This window comes from Cupressus sempervirens, chromosome 8, assembly GCF_028749045.1.
Source record: "Cupressus sempervirens isolate cs-2001-9-10 chromosome 8, ASM2874904v1, whole genome shotgun sequence".
Lineage (NCBI taxonomy): Eukaryota > Viridiplantae > Streptophyta > Pinopsida > Cupressales > Cupressaceae > Cupressus > Cupressus sempervirens.
The window spans coordinates 80,374,561-80,394,794 of NC_143125.1; the positions used below are offsets into that span (position 1 = coordinate 80,374,561).

The following is a 20,234-nucleotide window of genomic DNA, read 5'->3' on the forward strand; positions in this document are numbered from 1 at the left end:
CCGCTCATGATATATCTTCAACTTTGACCCATTCACCGCCTGAGGCACTTTGTGTCCATCCAAAGTCCATAATTTGATTGCTCCATTGTCCCCTACTTCCCGAATCTGATACGGCCCGACCCACTTAACCTTGAACTTACCCGATTTGATCTCATTCCGGCTGTTGTACTTCAATACCCACTGTCCGGGCTAAAACCTGTTTAGCTTCAGGTGCTTATCGTGCTATGCCTTCCGCCTATTCTGCGTTAGTTTAGTTGCCCACTATGCTAATAATCGCTTCTCCTCTAACCTGTTCAGTTTATACAGCCGCTCCCTTAAGCTTTCCATGTGGCCCAACTTGTTTTCTAGTGCTATCCGCAAGCTTGGTATCATAAATTCCGCTAGTACTACGGCCTCCTGTCCAAACATCAGTTGAAACGGCATGTGTCCTGTTGTGACTTTGTATGCCGTGCGGTAAGCCCACAGAGCAGAAGGTAATTTCTCCTCCCAATCCTCCCCTTCCACTGCGCAAGATTTGTATATAATTGATACCAAGATTTTGTTGGTAGCCTCAGCCTATCCGTTTGCCCTTGGGTAGTACGGACTTGATAGCAAATGATAAATTTTGAACTCCGTGGTAAGCAGTCGGATCACATGATTTACAAAATGTCCGCCTCTATCACTTGCTAATTGCAACGGAATGCCGTATCTAGTAATTATTTGTTCATAAATAAACTTTTTTGTACTTACCGCTGAATTGTCCGGTAGTGCACGCGCCTCCACCCATTTAGTCAAATATTCCGTTGCAACAACAATGTAATGGCACCTTCTGATTCTGTTTGTCTTCAACGGTCCTATGAAGTCCAGACCCCACCGTTCAAAAAGCTCTTGAGCATGAGAAGGATTCAGAGGCATGAATCTCTTTTCAAAGGTTTTCCATCTCGCTGACATGTATCGCAGGCAACAACCCATTCCCTAGCATCATTGTATACTGTTGGCCACCATAATCCTGCTAGAAGTATTTTTCGTGCAGTTGCGTCCGGCCCCATGTGTCCTCCCGCTGGTCCTTCGTGCGCTTCCTTGAGTACCCATGGAATTTCTTCCTTTAGGACACAACGCCTCAAGATCTGATCGGGTCCCATTTTATACAACAATCCATTAATCAGCTGGAATGTTCCACTCCGTATCACCAACTTCCGTTTTTCATTCGGTGGCATTGTATTTGGAAACTGTCCTGTTGACAAGTATTCGCCGATGCTTGTATACCATTCTGGTAGTGCAGCAATCTGAAACAGCTGTGCATCAGGAAAGTCATCATTTACACCGTCTGCCGGTTCTCTTGTTCTGATACGTGATAAATGATCCGCGCTTACATGTTTCTTTCTTGGCCGGACAATAATCTTGAAAGTAAACTCCTACAATAGAAGTAACCATCGGCTGATTCTTCCTTGAATGACTGGTTTGTTGATCATATACAACAGGGCCTGATCATCAACGTAGAATACAAATGGAGTGGCCAACAAGTAGTGTCGAAATTTCTGTACAGCATAGACCATCCCCAATGCCTCCCGTTCGGTGGTACTATAATTTTGTTCAGCTTTTGATAGCAACCGGCTGGCGAAATAGATCGGATGATCCAACCCATGTCTTCCCATCTGCACTAGAGTTGCTCCGATTGCATAGTTCGATGCATCCACATGCACATGAAACTCCTTCCAATCCAGGTATGCCAAAATAGGTGCTGTAGCCAGTCGTACCTTGAGTCCTTCAAATGCTTCATCATGTTCTTTATCCCATCGGAACGATTCTATCTTGAAAGTTAACCTATCCAACGGATATGCTATCTTGGCAAAAATTTTGATGAAACGCCTGTAATACCCTATATGCCCAAGGAAAGATTTTACCTCTGTTACATTGGTGGACGGTTGCATCTCTAATATGACCCGTACTTTGTCCGGATCTGTCTTCAGTCCCTCCTTACAGACTATGTATCCGAGCAACCTTCCGTGTGGGACCATAAATCTGCACTTCTTCGGGTTCAGGGCCAAACGCGCACGACGACATCTTTCCATACACTCGCCTAAGGCTGCCAGATGTTTGTCCTCCACACTGAACACTGACCAATCATCCAAAAATGCCTTGAAGTTTCCGACGGACATCTTGTCAAATATGTTTAGTATGATCCGCTGAAATGTCGCAGGCGCATTGCACAGACCGAACGGCATCCGATTATAGGCATAGACCCCATCTTCTACGACAAATGTTGTCTTCAGTTTATCCTCCTCTGTGATTGAGATCTGACTGTAGCCGGAAAAACCATCCATAAATGAGTAGATCTCGTGTCCCGCTACCTCCTCCAGGATGGTGTCCGTGAATGGGATCGGGAACGAATCCTTGATGGTAACTGCATTTAGGCATCGAAAATCAACACATATTCGGATCTAAATGGAGTCCTTCAAGGAGATTACGATCGGGGATACCCATTCACTGGTTTGCACCTTGAAAATAATTCCGGCTTCTAGCATCCGATTGATTTCCTCCGTAACCCGAGCCGCATAATTTTTGTTCATTCTGTAGGGCCTCTTCCGTACGGGTATTGCTCCTTCAATCAATGGAATGCGATGCACACACAATTCAGGTGTTATGCCCTTTAGGTCCTTGTATGTCCATGCAAAGACATCCTTATACTCTAAAAATATCTTGAATGCTATTGTCTTCAGTACTGGGTCCCAATTGTCTCCTACCAGTATGTTCCGTGGTTCTGCTTCGTCTCCCAAATTCATGGTCTGCAACGTGACTTCAATGTATCTGATGGGTTCTCCTTTAGTGAACTGATGCGCCGGGGTCACATCGAGTGGCACATCCCCTTCCTTTATTTCAGTGAATTCCTTTCGAAAGGCATCGGTATTGTTTTCTTCTATTGTCAGTACGTTGCAGGTTGGAAACAATTCATAATCCTCTATCTGCCAATGGTAAAGACCATTTACTGAATCCAAATCGTCATCTCCTTCCAGTCGTAAAACTCCCTCCTGATCCGGTTCCATAGTTTGCCCCTTTTCATCCTCTTCTCCCTCAGAATCTGACGATAGGGCTTCTTCCCTGACCATCTGAGTGTGCAGATCGATGACGTACTTTCGGCCTTTGCTTTCGAGTGATAAAGTATTTTTCTTCCAATCGTGCTTTTCTTTTGCTTGTATCAGCCACCCCCGACCCAAAATAGCATCGTACCCCTTCCGCCTGAGAGGAATCACAACGAAGTCCAATAGGAATGGTTGTGTTCCGATTGTCACTGGTTGCGCTGTGAGTATTCCCAATGGCTTGATTCCATGTTGATCGGCCGCTAGCAACTGGAAGGTAGGTGGCCATAATGTCGGCCGTCCCAACTTTTTCCAAGTATCCTCTGGTAGCACATTGACACCGGATCCTCCGTCGACGATCGTGTCCGTTAGCACAGTCCCGAGAATGCCCATTTCAACAACCGCCAGATAGCGTCCAGATTAGAGAGCTAACAACATCGGATCTTCTACACTTGTACCCCCCTGTTTCTCGTTGTCTTGCTCTACGGGTTGCTTAGCACTCGGGACTATATTTGTGAGGGTCGTACGGAGTTGAGGCATAGTTAGCAACAGATCATTTATCTTGATGGGTATTTCAGCTTGCAATATTTGCCGTACAATATTCTGTTCTGCACAGTTCCAGACTGAGGTACTTGGCGGGTCCTTCAGGTGTGATGTTTCTGCCTGTGTTACTTTTTGGATCTCTGCCCTTGCTTCCTCCAATCTCTTCTTTTCTTCCGTTGGGTCAGGGTATAGCTTCGCCTGCTTCCGAGTGATTGCCAGAACTTCTTCCTCGTCTGTCCCTACGGTAATCAAGTTTACTCCAAACTTCGGGCACTTAGTATCATCATGATCGCCAGGTCCACACCATCGACATAGCAACTTCGGTGTGTTCGTCGTTGTGCACTCTCAGGCGAAGTGACCCCACAGATTGCATGCGCGGCATTGAACAATTGGCCGACCATTCGCATCGTACTGAATTCGACTCCTTCCTCCATTGTTGTTGTTGCCACCATTGTTGTTATTGCTGCTGTTGTTTGGACCGCGCCGGTTGTTTCTATATCCACCTGATGTGGCACCTTCCGTACTGGTGTTCTCGTTCCCTCCTGACGGGGATGCCTCCTGTGACACGAACACTTGCTGCGATGTCCTTGTTTTTAAATTGAAAGGGCATTCCTTTACCGAGTGTCCCAGGATCTGACAAATTTCACAAAATTGATCTTTCGGGCAGGATCCCTTTGTATGGCCTTCTTTCTTACATTCTGTGCACCATAGGTCATTGCCCTTAGTTTCCTTGTTCATGTTTTTGAAGTCCTTCATCATCCGCATCATGTCCTTTTGGAGGGCACGGACCTTCTTGTTGCTTCCTTCGTCATCTCTGCTATCATCTCCTGAGGATGCATCGTCATCTGAATCGGACGAGCTGTTCTTCTTCTTCTTCTTCTTTGTCTTCTGGTTGCTTTCAAGGTTCATTGCCCGATTGTACGCTTCATTGTATGTGGATGGTGGTACGATCTTCATCTTTTTCCGCAAGCTTCGGGTGAAGGCCTTCAATGAACCATCTTTTCTGGGGTCCATCTGCCGACTTATTCTCCATTTTACTGATTAAGTCCTTCAATCTCCTGGCGAAGACCTGTACTGTTTCATTCTTCTTTTGCTTGGTATTGAATATCTCGGCTACAATTTCATTATCATCACGCAAAAGTTGAAATTCCGCGATGAACTCCTTAATATTATCCCAACTATTTAATTTCTGTGGATCAGCATCAGTAAACCAATCAATCGCAACACCCCATAGGGTAGCAGGAAATTGTCGGATCCATTCGTTTGTATCTGTTATGCCATTTGCCCTCCAGATCGTTTCACATGTTTTACAATGTCGAATGAGATCAGCTGCTTCATCACCATCAAATTTAGGCAATTTTTCCTTCGGACCTGCCATTATCACTGTATGTCGAGGGTTTTGTTGTGTACCTGCGCTGTTCTGAGCTCCCGCGTTATTTTGAACACCCGCGCTGTTCTGCACACCTGCGCTGTTTCCAACACCGGTGTTGTTGTGGACACCCGTACTGTTCTGCACACCCGCACTATTCCGCACACCCGCGCTGTTTTCGGCTTCCGCGCTGTTTTCGACTCCTACGGTGTTTGGTGAAGAAGGGGGTTCGTCAACCGAAGCTGTCCGTTTTGGAAGTATATCTCGAACGAAGAGGTCACTCCACGCTCGTGCTCCTTCGGCACTCCGAGCCGTGCGAGTCGATCTCCTTCCGTCAGGATTCTCTTCCCGTGGCGTATGCAGGTTTAGAAACTTCTCCCTCGCTTCTTCCACCAACTCAAGCCGTTGTCAAGTCTCCTTCAACAATCATTCGGCACTCCTGTTCCCATCGGCAATCTTCTAGAATCGCCTTCGGCGCTCTGTCTGCTGAGCAAAAATTAAATTTTCCTGCGCAACGCGTATGTCATCTTTTTCCTTCAGCTTATTCTTATCTTTGTTCAATTGATTCGGCATTTAATTCATATCCGCCTGCCTGCGTACTAGGTCCATCTGGCAACGGCGCCAAATGTTTATCACATAGGTTAATTAAGAATTGCACACAGATAATAAACACGAACTTGAACAGCAGAACACTTCTCTTTATTATTCACATATGCTAGAACAGTACATTATGCTTTGATGGTAAGATCTCATATTTACAATGCTTCCCAAAGGGGTTATAAATACCTTCCGAAGAACTTTCCCGAAGGAATCCGTCGGCTAGATACATTATGCCCACTACAAACTGTTTACCCGTCGGCCGATGCACAATTTCTACCGACGACACACTTTTGGCAGGAGTTGTTCAGGTTGTGTGGAACAAAGCTAACTCCGAGTACCAGTTACCATCCCCAAACTAATGGGCAGACAGAGATAGTGAATAAATGGGTTGAGGGGTACCTTCGAAACTACATTGCAAGAGAGCAGAAGGCTTGGGTGAAGTGGCTGCATCTAGAGGAGTACTGCTATAATACCTCTTTCCATATGTCTATTCAAATGTCCCCTTTCATGGCACTGTACGGGTATGATGCTCTTAATTTTCTAGATTTGTTATTTGGGGACAGTAGGGTGCCTAAGGCCAAGGATATATTGCAGGAGTGTCAGGACATTATGCGATCCTTGAAGGAAAATTTGCAAAGGGCACAAAATCAGCAGAAGCAATATGCTGATCAGCACAGGGTTGAGAGATCTTTCGAGGTAGGAGACATGGTGTACCTCATGTTACAGCCATATAGACAGTCCTCTCTCAAGAGGAGTGGAGCAGAGAAATTGAAACCACACTACTATGGACCATTCAAAGTAATCAGAAGAGTGGGTGAGGTAGCTTATGAGTTGGAACTGCCTGCAGATAGTAAAGTGCATAACGTGTTCCATGTGTCACGCCTTAAGAAGGCATTGGAGCATAATGTGGTGCCTTTAGTAGTATTGCCACCTCTCGATGATGAGGGAAAGCTTATCTTGATTCCCGAGGCTATACTTGACTACAAGGAGAGGGTGCTTCGCAGGCGGACTATCAGGGAGTACTTAGTAAAGTGGAGGAACCTACCAATTGAGGATGTGACATGGGAGGCAGAGGAGATTATTCAGCATCCTGAGTTGAGATTGCTTGGGGACAAGCAATTTCAAGAGGGGTGGACTGTAATGTCCCCCACTTAGCCAGTTTGGAGGTATGTTGTCGTTAGCCCATTTTTGTATGGTCCCGAGGGCTAACCAGGACTTCTAAAGGGATCCTGAGGTTATTTGGCCTAGTCAAATTTAATTACAGGCCAAACGGAGTTCGTTTGTTGGGTTTTCGGAAAGACTTACTATTTTTAGTAAGCCAATAAGGGGATGCAGTGCCTTCAATTTTCAGTGACAGGATGAGATGCGTTTTGTTGGGCTCTTTCTGATGAGCTATTATATGTGGGATTTCGAGTTTATTTGGTATATTATTTTAATGTTTGAAGTTACAACGGTAAAGTGACTATTTAAATTAAATATTATAATGTTTCATAAAGTCACTTTATAAAAAATCAAGAGTCCCCCTTTTGAGTACATACATGGACTTCGTAAAAAGGAAAAAAGAAATAATATTAAAACTCATGTATTATCCCACATTGGCAAGACGGAAGCGTGGAGCAAGTGAGGAAAGGATTAAAAGAAAGAGGATAGCTCTCATTTAGGCATGCTTGGAAATATCAAAGAAATTGGGAAATTTGTTGGAGATTATGTCTCAATAGTTTGGAGGACGAAATCCCTTCAAGCTGGAAATCTTGACGCCATTGAAAGATATGGTCTTGAGATTCAACATAGTAGCAATTCGAAAAAGCGGAACCGAAAAAGCAAGCTAAAAAAAGCGAGTACGAAAAAGCTGTCCGAAAAAAGCGGAACCGAAAAAGCGGGTGCGAAAAAGCAGGCCGAAAAAGCAATTCGAAAAAAACGAAGTAAAAGGGGCAGCATAGGAGAAAATTATTACAGCCATCTACAACCAGGTTCTTTGTTATGTATTGGTTTTTAGAGTGTTATAAGCTTTCAGCTGTAAGTGTGCATTATACCAGCATTATCATTTTGTAATCCATGTAAATGCCAAAGTCTTGGCCATATTTCATGAGCATTGTAATTTTCATTGCAATTAAGAAGATAATAGTTGCTGGTGCCATTTAAGCAATTTAATATCATTATTTATCAGCTAGTTAGTTTGCATACCAATTGTTTGTAAAAATGCCAGTTGGTTGTAGGTGTTCATTTCTCATGCTTAGATCATATATATGCACTGAATATTGTCAAAATTAGTAGCACACTCATGTTAGGTCATTGTGTAGTCCATTGTAGTCTTCTAGCACAAGATTTTCATTGATGCAAATTGAAGAAAAGGTCATTTGAGGCTAGCTGAAATACTATATCAGTCATACGTCCTTTGCATGTGAATTGTTTGATGAAATTCTTTGAGCTTTCATCAGCTTTTTTTTTAGGGCAGATTAGAGGTGGGTTATTACAGTGGTATCAGAGCTTGCTTGCAAAGTGTTTGACGAAATGTCATACAACTGAAGTATAAAGATTTTTTGGTGTTTGAAGAAGTTATAACCTATTGGGGTTATTACAAATATTTCAAAGGAGAGTCATATACCTTACCTAGGTATGCTACAAATTGAATCATTCTAATGGAGTTAGCAAGACAACTCATGGACATGCAGAGTGATCAGCATGCTTCACATAGGCCCAGATTTGGCATCACCTCAGCTAGGCCTTTATCTATTGGCAATTATTCAATTGTTTCTGTGCCTAAAGCGAAGAATATGGAAGCAGAATTGCAATTGATTACATTGAAGAGATTCAAAGCTAGATTTGATTTTGATTATTGAAAAATGAACTCTCAGATAAAGAGGGCCTACACTCATGTTCATCGCATTGAAGATATCTAGATTGACATGAGAACAGAACTTGACATTATAAAGATAGATTATTGCAGGTTAAGCTTGCAACAAATAATCAAATCTTTAATATTGGAAATTCTTTCAAATTTCCAAGTTGAAGATGATGGCAACATCCTTGCTCCAGAATTTCATCAAGCCGGTTTTGATAAAATGTTCCCTTTCCCTATTCAATGGCAACAAAAGGAAGGTACATCTATTATGGACAGGTTTCAATCCATCTTAGCAAACACTAACAAGTGGTTGAAAAGTAAAGGCCTTAAAAGAGTAAATCCTAAGATGGGTCTGGATTGTGGAAGTTTTGGTCCTCCTGGCAGGAAATCACAACTGGAAATTACAAGGAAAGATGGTGCCTCATCTTCTAATATCAAGAGTACTCTCAAATTCAAATTAAAGGACTGAAAAGGAACTAAATCATCTCAAGTTCCTGAACCAATTCAAGAATCAGTGACAATCATAAGAAGAATTGGAAACAGAATCCAAAAAAGAAAATTCAAATGAAGGAGAAATTAGGATCACATCTCCTCCAAAGCCTGCACGAGCCTGCACGTCTTCTCCACATGAAGAGCCTTTTTTGCATGAGTTTGATGATGATGTAGATTCATTCTCTACTGTTTTCACTCACTCCATTCCAATCTCAGAAGTTAACACCATGGCTCTTCCAATTTCATCTATTGCTCCTCGTGTTCCTGCACATGATCAATATGAATATTTAGCAAATGTGTTTGAAGATTTTTCGACTCTTACCAGTAGTCAAGTTTCCCAACTCGATACATCTTTGACAAGATTTGAATTTTTCATGACGGAATCTTCTCAACATGTTCCTATGCCTTCAGCGGTATAGACTGAATCATCCTTAGTTACTATAGATATACAATCTGGATCAATGCCAATGGTCTCCACTGTGCCTGCTTCTACAGATGAAAGTTTCAGCCTACCTGCATGGTTGAGTAGAATAACAACAAAGAGAAGGAAAGTGGTTATTCCTCCTGACAATCTTCCTGTGAAGAAGACTAAATCTAAATCTTTGAAAGATAAGATTGTTTCCAGAATTTTGGTTGATTCTGACAAAACCAAATATGTTGAGATCACTGAGCCCTTAGTAGATAAACCTGTTGAAGAGCTTACCCGTTCTCACTACAAATTTACTAAGGTTGAAGTTGGAAAGCAATCTCGTTTGAGTTGTTTACAAGATGTTCAAGATGCATTAACAAATGTATCAAAAAGCAATCATGAGCTTTGGGAAAAGAAGAATCAGTTGAAAGAGGAAATAGCTCGTTTGAATGAGGTCATCCAAAAGCAATCTTCTCAAAATATTATTGTTACATCACAAATATCTAAAGAGAGAAGGTTGATTGAAGCTACTAAGTCTTGGATACAAGAAATCATTATTGAAGGAATTCAAGCAATCACAGAGACACTTGCAGTTCTAAGGCGTGTCAAAGAGATGAACAAAATGGAACTAAACTTAATTTCTTCTTTGACTCAAGAAGCAGATAATCTAAAGGAAATCCTTGAGGATTGGGATGAAATAATAAAATTTGATCTAGATACTATGGTCTCATGTGACGTTCTTCTGTCATGTGAAATGTTTTTCAGATTTCAAAGACTCATTGGTTATAAGGAAGAGATATTAAGAAAGTTTATCACAAAATTGCAAGTGGCTCTTGAAGATTGTCAAGCAGTTGAAATAAGCCTTACTTGTGATTTGGAGCAATTGGGATGCAGTGTTACTGATAATCTTGGTAATCTTTTGGCAGCAGAAAGAGTGAATTTAGAATATACAATCAAGATCAATGGTGATGTAGATTCCGAAAATTTTGGTTCGCACACAATGAACAAGTTTGTGTTGTACAAATCCTTGACAAAAAACTTTTTAGATAATACAACAACAAATTCCAAAGTTGTGCAATCAGCATATGAAAATGCAGTGAGAATTGAAGCCATATCAAAGACTATGGAGATTGCTGATCTTCCCACAGTGCGTGACGTCATTGTGAAATTCAAGGTATTAAGAAGCAATCTTTAAGATTGTTGTATAGTTTCTATTTCATAGTTGTTTAGAATGCATTACATGAAAAAGTGTAATTGCATGTATGCAAAAGATGTAATGCGAGTTGCATGTGCAGTTGCATGTAACCCTTTAGTTTCTGTAGTTAGACTTAGTCAAAGTTGGTTGAGTTGCTCCCACTTTTTCCTCCCCCTTTTTCTCAACTTCTTTGCCTATATAAAGGAGTGCCCCCTCATTGTAAAATCATCATTATCTTTATGCAAGAAAACTCTGGAGAAATTGTGCTAGCATAACTTTGTTTGTGTAAAACACTATTTTGAGAGAAAGTGAATACAAAGGAGCATTTGAGACTTAACTTTGATTAAGTGAACTTGTAATTTGAGTGAATTGTAAGCTTTGTCTATGATTCATCCAAGTTGTCTTTGATTCATCATCTTGTGTTATTGGTAATTGTTCTAGTGAATTGAATTGAAAAGAGTTAAGAAACAATTACAGCTCGAGCTTTGACCAGGGACAATTGTGAAAATCCATAGCTAGAAGCTTTGTCAGTAGCTTGTATTTTCATCTTAATTCACAAAATAGTTAGATTGTTCTTACTTTTAGGAGTCTTTGTGCCCTAATTGTAAAAATTTTACCATATAGAAGTACAACTGGACTTAGAGCCAAACCAGTACATTTTGGCTAACCTTTGAGTTAGGTAAAGTTTATTAGTATCACTGTTTCCAGCTCTTGTAGAAGTGTAATTAGAGATTCACCTTGCCCATTACTTGCCTTACAAATAAGTGGATCCTTTCTTGAAAGTTAAGAAGAAAGGATATTAATAACACCCTGTTTACCAAATCTCTCGACTTCTTGCTTAGCTTGAGTTGATCCAAGGAACAGTGAGAAGGGGGAGCCTTCCCTATAAGGTAGGAGAGACTCTATCTCACACGCTATGGCTGGTCATCCTATTTTGCGACTGAATTTTTACCCAAAACTATCGGTTGCAAAATATCCACCCAACACATCCAACACCCATGTTGAAAAGTCAACTTTTTTAAGTTTTTTATATTATCTTACCCATAAGGAGTCTAGTAGTTCTAGTGATGAGGACTTTGGTCTAGGGGATGATTAGAGAGCTCCAACCCTTACCTTCTCATTTGACATTTTGTAGATTGTACTCACTTTGATATGACCATGATACATTATTTCATTTCAATGTTTCATGCTACTCTACTCATTGTAATCATAAGCATCTTGATCTTTATGATATATCATATTTATAATTTAAACAATGAATTTTGAATCTTTCATCTTTGTCATTTGATAGTTAATGTTTAAAACTTTAATATTATTAATGTTACAACTTACTATGAGTATGTTACTAAGTTCAATGGTCATTGGTTATGAAGTTTCAAGTGTGAAGTTTGAACTTATGGTTTGTGAATTACATTTCAATTTTCTATATTCATTTTTCAACTATATTTGGTATATTATATTTAAGTATCATTTCATAATTAGCAGTTCAAGTCATATATGTATACTATGCAACCTCCCCCCTTCCCCCCCCCCCCCACACCCCGGTCGTCCCGAAATTGAGGCCTTTTTTTCCCCACACCCAAGACTCGTCCCTCCGCACCGCCACACCTCCGCACCGATCTAACATAGGAACCACATTAAATCTTTGTGTCTTATTTTCCATTTGTATGCTTTATTCCTTTTTTATTATTGGTTATATTTGCATGTAACTATTATTTTCTATCTAAATAATCCTATGAAAGCTATAACAATAAAACTCAGGCAATGGTATTACAGCAAGAGCATATAGAAAAATCCACTTTTAGCTTTTTCAATCATCAAATACAAGCCCAACATCAAAATAAGTGCATATAAAATACCATCAACTATGAAGATAAACAGATAGAGCAGTCATGGGGATACCCATGGGCCCTAGCACAATAAAAAATAAATGAAGAAGATAGATAGATAGAACACAAGTAAAGAAACATATAGACGTATAGACTAAAACAACAAAGAAAATATAGATGTATAGACGGATCAATAAAACAATAGTAGATGAAGTTATAGCCAATGGAAGAGTCCTACTCATGATAAAGGGAGTGTCAGATATCAAGCCCCCAAAAAGTAGAGAATGAAAATAATATTGTAATCTTAAAATGTTAAAAATGAAGCAACCAAAAAAAGTTAAACAAAATCAATCCCATTTTCTTAGAAGATGCATTAGTATTAATTGCAAGGATTAATGTTCAACTAAGCCAAAACAAATAGGGTCTTTGCATTCAAAGAAAAAGTAGAGCAATTGTTTTCCTTCAATCACTTACCTTTCCTTCTTGGCTTCCATGTCTCCAAGTCAGCAGGGATAAGGCCCTTTCCCATTATTGGCTCCAAAATATCAGCAAGAACTCCCTGAAATGGTAGCTAGAAGCTTAGGCATGCAATAGGACGAATTTTGCTTACTATCGAAATGTCTTATCGAAATGTCTTGTAAATGCTTCTAAAAATAATATTCCTATTTGACATATTTTAGTGTGGCAAGAATAAAGTACCCCTTAAGTAGAATGGAGGACCCTTCTCTAAATATAGTATATGCAAAATAAACTAAATATAGATATTAAAATGCTTGCATATTGTTTGATTCAATCTTTTTAATTTTTTAAATGTTTACCTATGCAATTTTTAAGTACAAGAAAAATAAATTGACATCTACATTGCACAAAGCATTTACCTTGAGACATCCTAAAGGATACTTCTAAAGGCAAACTAAATCACAAGAAAAATTGAAAACAGACTCCTCCAACCTAACAGAATTGTCTAGATGCACTTTTCTTGTCCCAGATTGAAGTCGTCTTTTACTTGTAATTTCCAAACCATAAGTTTTTTGTTAAAACCATGCTAAAAAAAAAATCCGTTATAGCATAAATCTATCATACGCTTACAAGACTCAAGAAAAATACACGCATGAAAATGCAATAAGAGAAATAATTTTGTAAATCCATGCAGAAGTATATCTACATTCTTAATTTAGCATTTCAAGAAGTGCTAAGTAACATGTTAAGTCTCAAAAGTAAATCATGACATTATGAAATTATCAAACTGTGCAAAATGCGTAAAAATTTGAAGTTTACAAAATCTTAGATTTGCAGGTTTGTAGCATGAATCAAGAGATTAGAATCTAGTACAAACTAGGCACTTGGTCAATTTATAATGTGCTGCATGCTGATATTTAATGAGCGATAACTTTTTAAATGAAATGAACAAACCTATGATGTCATGTGTAAAATATGTCTTTGTGAGAGAGAAAAATGTAAACAAGATCAATTTCAAACGTGATATTATGATATCAGTTCAGCCATTGTAAAAAGCATTTCTCAAGCTTTCCTAGGCCCATATTTGGCCAGATCAAAGATTCATAACAATGATAAGACCAGAATTTCTAAAAGCCAAGGACATGACCATTATATTAAAAAGGTAGATAAAATTCAATGAGGCCGACTTTAGAAGGGTCATTAAACTACTCAATTTAACTGTATAAGTACAACTTGAAAGCAAGAAGATGACAAAACAAGCAAATAGAGCAAACAAATTTCAGCGTTTCAGTTATCTTCTTTGTTCTTCCATGTGGAAAAATTCAACTCGTATTTTGATGAGTTACTCCTAAACTATTTTTCATTATCCAGGCTATTATTTTCATCCCAGCTTATCATTTTTTCAAGGTGATTAATGGCAGAGCTCTTTGGAATCTGCAGCAGATTATTCTTGAGGAACGAAACCTCTTGAAGAATTAGGGTTGGACATTCCTCCAACTTGATCATATTGAGAATCCTCCAACTTGATCATAGTGACAATTGATTATTTAATCAGCTGGAAAAGCACTTTGTTGATCAGAATTTGGGTGGAAAGTAGGGTCAGAGGGTGCAGATCGGGCTTGATAATTGTTGCATTGTATCACCTCTTCATCCCTAGCAGGCTGTACACCTACAGGCAGGAATGGCATCACTTCTTGGGAGGGAAAATTCACTGTTTCAGACAGTGTCGGCAGAATTAATGTTAGAACAGAATAGAGGCTTACCAGAATTTATTTTTTAAGCAATTTTATCTTGCATGCAGCCAGCCATACAATGCCAGCTAGCTGCACATTCACTCCAGCAGGTTACATCAGCTAGGGTTTGGTAAAGTGCATCATAATTTTGAACAGTTATGCCTGGATTTGCAAAATTTAGCCCTCGAGTGAATAGACGCTTATCAGAATTTATTTTTTAAGCAGTTTTATCTTACATGCAGCCAGCCACACAATGCCAGCTCGCTGCACATTCACTCCAGCAGGTTACATCAGCTAGGGTTTGGTAAAGTGCATCATAATTTTGAACAGTTATGCCTGGATTTGCAAAATTTAGCCCTCGAGTGTAATTTAAATGTCAACTTTGGTTTATCAGCAATAATCTTATTCGGCATTTTGCCTGCTACGAACTCTGTATGATTCTTGACATTTATTAAACACCTGAAGTTGTTCATTTGGTATGATTTATTTTACTGTTATTAGTTTCAAAATTAGTTAAAATTACCTTGCATTTCAAATCATGATAAAATACCAAAAATTGAAAGAAAAAAAATTCAGAATATAAACAGAACTCAAAAAACAATTCCATACCGCTGGTCAAAGTCAAATCTTGCAAAATCCAGAGTACTATTTCATACTAGTCAAAGGCTTCTTTGGGAAATGAAATCAATATTCACTCATTATTCCTTCCCAGCATCTTTCAGCCTATCTTAGGCCGCTTGTATTTTATCAATTGCTTTTAGATTAGTCAGCTTTAAATTTCATTTCTTTCTGCTTTTCAGCACTTGCAAGATAGTTTCCTTTAAAGATATAGTTTTTTGGGTTTTTAATAAATATTATAAAATCCTTTCAAGCAATTTATTGTAACCTATAAAAAAGTGTCTCGGCACAAGTCATGCTTAATGATTGTTGAAGTAAAGCTTGTGTTGCTAGGATAATCATTCACATTTTCGATTGAGTTATGTATTTCTGTATAAAGCTTTTAAAAGTAGATTCTGTTAAAGAGTTGAGGTAAACTTTGTATTAATTCTCATCTTTTGTCTTGGCACGTATTTTTGTGTACCTATCAGGATTTACTTTTCTTAAGTCTTACATTATGGTTTCGTTTAGTAGAATTGGTTTTTGTTAATCTCATTTTGTCAATCAGGATCTACCTATCTCAATGTTTAGCCTGGTAATAAGCATCTGCCTTTCAATTTACTTAGTTTGATTCCAAACATTATATTTATACAACATTGCTTGTGAGATATGTACCTTTCAGGTTCTGTGCTCAACCTCTGATATTAAAAAGATAAGCCTACTTTCAAACACTTCTTTCACAAACCCAATCCGCAATCTTTTATAGTACACATGACTAAAAAACCTATTCATACCTTTAGGTTTTTGTAGTGTTCAGATATTAGATAGCTTTCCCTGCTAATTTGAAGAAAGGTTATGCTTGCATGCTGTTCCATTGTGCAATATCTCTGAAGAGGCAAATTAAAATGCTAAAACATCTAGATCCTTGTAGCCTATTATCTTGGATGTAAAAATGATTATATTGAACATAATAATTATAAATCTGAGAACCTCTACAAATAAAGAACTCTACCAGGTTGTAGGTCATGCATGATAGAGCTAGTCATTTGAATAAAAAGGGTTGTGGAAAATCAGAGATAATCCAAAAGTTTTGCATGAAAATTTCAAAAGGTTGCATGTTGCACAAAAATATAAAAAGACATGATCACAGCAACATATTAATGAATGGTTTTGAATAACAAAATATTTATGTGAACCAGATCCTTTCCAAATATGAGCATCAACAGATCAACGGATGTGATACTGACCTTGTCGTATGCAAATGCATTCTCCCGAAGAATGTGTCGAGCAACTATTGGATCTGAAACTACCAGAAAAGATTTTGGCCCAAAAGCAAGCTTGTAAACAGAACCATGCTGCCAATACCAAATGCCATCAGAATAGCCTCAGATTTGTTCTCCTGTATTTGCAGAATAATATCTATTTATTTACCCATACATGCTTCCCTTTGCCCTCTAAAGCATAGAGAAATGTAGAATAGTCAGCCACAAGACCAAGTACAAGAAACCACAAATAATCGTAGAACTAAATTCAAAGGATCAAACACGGTATACAAAAACTGCATGTTGCTATTATAATGGATCATCAAAATCAACAATATGAATTCAAATCTATAAAGTAACCAACATAGTAAAAATTAGCGACCCTTTTAAGGTAAGAAGATTTAGTTAATTCTTTTTGAAATTCATTATTTATTACTTAAATAGAAAAGAGTCAGAAAGAGCAGTCATGTTTTGGAGATACTCTCACAACAAAGGCAATAACAGTTAGCATCTCTGATTGTGCATTTATCTGCAAAGAACCAATGCTTCCTCCAAAAATGTTGATTCTATAGATGGATGGCCATTAAGATAAGAAGCTATTCAAATATGTGTGTCACACTAAGTAATTATGAGTTGCTGGCCCATTAATGGACTGGTAAGGGTTAAACCTCTGTTTAATGCCAGCATGAATAAGGTTTGGAGGCCTCCAGATCTGGAAGGGATCAAGATAAGTTTTGAAGGAGCATCCAAGGGGAACCCTGGTCTGTCTGGGGCGGGATATGTTGCTAGAGATGAAACAGGGAGTATCTTTTCAATCGGGGCAAACAAGTTGATGGAAGGAACTAATAATGAAGCTGAGTGTATGGCTGCAGTCAATGCAGTCTTAATGGCAAAACCGATGGGTGTCAGAAATTTGCACCTTGAAGGTGATTCGCATATAATCATTAACGCTGTTATTAAAGAAGTTGACACTTAGTATTTGATAAGTAGGAGATAATTTCCACAGTAAGACAAATTGTGATATTGCTATCAGGATTTTACTGTGGAAACTATCTCTTACTTATCAATTGATGAGCTTAAGGGGCTTTCAAATGAATGGTTCATAAGGCATAACACTTGGTGAAGGTTTTGCAAATGGGGTTGCAAGCTTTGGGTTTAACCATGGAGGAAATTCCGAAGTTAAGCACACTCAGGCTGGCGTAGTACTGGGATGGCTGACCTCCCGGGAAGTCTCAGTGCTTCACCCCTATGAGCATCACCTAGATCCAATGAGTGCTAAGTGTTCCATTTATTCTCATGAGAGATGGATTCATGTTGAATCACTACTCATGAAACATGGGTCAATGAGTTTGACTCAAAATCACACACTTAAATCCCGATAGCAATATCACACTTAGTATTTGAATAAACATATTAGCAGAATTTGATCCCTGCTCAAATTGATTGAGGAATTCACAATGACACGTGCTACGTGGAGCGAATGGGTTAGCGGACAAATTTTCAAATGTTGCAGTTAGAGGGTCAGAACATGCTTCTTTTGAGTTATTTGAAGACTTCAAAAACAGAGCTTTGGAGGAGTATTGAGGTGGAGGGGAAATAACTTAATCTTTTGAAAAGAAAATATTTTCAAAGCTCATGCAGTTCAATATTTTAATATGAGTTTTATGGCTTTGAAGTTGGGGGGGCCACGGAGCATGATGTAGCGGCAAGTTGGTATATGGGATTTTAAAATGATGGTTTTTCACCCCAGGAGCTTGTACGGGATTGGTGCAGGGGCACCCAGTCAACAACCTCCCATTTTTGGTTATAGTTGTTTTTTTGGCATGTACTGACTCTAGCCAAGTCAGAAGTATGAGTTTGGACCTTTCAAGGTCATCTTTTTGTTTGGAGTTTGTTCCTAGGTGAAGTTTCCATTTTAGGAGTTGTTGGTGTGCTTGTTTAGTGTTGCTTGTGTTAGGGGTTATGGGTCTAGGACCATGGAAACATGAGGAAACTATGGTTTGTGAACCATCTTGACCTCCATAATGTTCTTACATCCTATTGCATGGATTGGAGCTCCTAACTTGTCATTTGGAGCAAGAAAGGGAGAAGATGTCAAAAAGATGTCAGTTGTGCTACAATTGTGCAAAAGTTGTCAATAATGCAAAAATGGCAAAAATCATGCTAATGGATGTCCTGGTAGCTAAATCATGCCTAGACATCATTAATGTGTCAAAGTAGACAGGTTTGGAAGTTCCCAAGTCAAGGAGAGCCAAATAGCTCAAAGATGCAAAAAGTTGTCAAAATTGTACAATTTTTGGAAAAGTTGCTTGACAACTTTTTGACAAAAAGTTGAAAAATGCAAGAACGAGGTTGGTGGTTAGTCCAACTGCCTGCAACCTCGATCTTATAAAACCATGAAATAAACACATCCCAAGGGTTGGGAGTTGTAATCAGAAAACTTTGTGCAATTAGATCCACGATTTCTAGTTCAGTTTTAATAGTTTTTGAGGTTTTTGATTGCCTGTATGGAATAAAGGATTGAAGCTTTCATTCTAGTGTTGGATCTTTGTTGTTCGTGTTGTTATAGTACTTTTCCATTCAGGCTGCAAGTTTGTAGGTATTCATTTAAGAAGGTTTTGAAATTCATTTGGAAATCTCCTATGTTCTGGTTCAGTTTTGATTCTTTGTGCAATAATGGCTCCCCCATGAGTTCCTATTGTGAGTTCTTCATGGCTTTAGGGGAAATGGGAGTGAAGCCTATGTACATAGTTTTTGGGGCCCTGGAAAGTGTGTTAAGCAATTTAAATGTGATGCCCCAAGCAAATTTTTAATACTTGGTTAGGTGATCACAGCAGAGAAAGGAAGGATTAGGGGTTTGAATGTGAGAAATACTTCAAACCAAGTGTTGCAGAAGGAGGAGAGGTGATTCATGTCACTATATGCAAAAGGAGAAGGCTTCATGACAAGTTTTATTGAGGGAATGATCAGACCCTAGTCAGCCCTACCATACATGTTATGAAACCCTTAAATATAGGCATAAAAGTTGCTTTTAGGTGTATGGATAGCTTGGAAACCTGAGACCCACAAAATCCTTTAGGTTTTCCAAAAGGGTACTCAAAGCCATAGTTTGTTTCCCACCTCATTCAAAGAAAATTAGATTGAAGTCCAAAAACTCAAGTTAGAGGACTAATTCTAGTAGCCCTATTTTTGGCAGTTTTGGAGGAGTAAAGAACTTGAATGTGACATGTGGAATTTGTGTTTAGAAGTGTAGAAGGATGACATCACTTGTCCTACAAGGTTGAGAAAAATGATCAAGAAAGACTAAGGAAGGAAGTCAGCAAGCTAGCTTGAAGAGGCATTTGGAGAAGGAACTAAAGCCATTGGTGTAACTAGGTAGTGAGTAGTTAGAGGATAGGGTAGAGATCCTCTAGAGATTAGGGCATCAAAGGAACCCTAATAGGACAAGAGAAAGCCTGCGCAAGTTCTTGAGAAAGAAAGGACTAAAGGAGCAAACTACCCTAGCATTACATCAGGGATGAGTTCTTTCCTTGTCGTCATGAAAGATGACGATGGTTGTTTCTTTCTAGAGCTTTCAGTAGTCTTTTTATGGGGGTGTTTTGGTAATGCAAGTAGTTGTGAGTTGGATTTATTGTGAGGGTTGTGATCCAAGGATGGAGGCCAATTTCTCTCTGAATTTGCCCAACCAGCTTCCAACATTTTGGGGGGTGATCACTATGAAACGCACAAGGCATTTTTCAGTTTGACGATATAGGTTTTGGGGGTGTGCCTACAAAATTCTCGGCAAGGAGTAGCTAAGCACAGACATTCAACCATAAATGAATTGGACGTTTGTCACTTTTTCTAGC

The 20,234-nt window shown here is 39.0% G+C and overlaps 1 protein-coding gene across 2 annotated transcripts in view; it reads right to left on the bottom strand.

Annotated features, from left to right (window-relative positions):
• Positions 1-20,234, bottom strand: part of CYP97B3 (cytochrome P450, family 97, subfamily B, polypeptide 3) — a 233,581-nt gene that overhangs the window by 197,021 nt on the left and 16,326 nt on the right. For both annotated transcript variants that reach the window (XR_016355364.1, XM_089796842.1), the window contains exons 3-4: positions 16,372-16,479; positions 12,810-12,894 (exon numbers count right to left, since the gene is read on the bottom strand). Coding sequence is in view for 1 of the 2 variants with exons in the window: in XM_089796842.1 (XP_089652968.1) it covers positions 12,810-12,894; positions 16,372-16,479 (193 nt within the window). In the remaining variant the exon portion in view is untranslated. The remainder of the gene's footprint in view (positions 1-12,809; positions 12,895-16,371; positions 16,480-20,234) is intronic.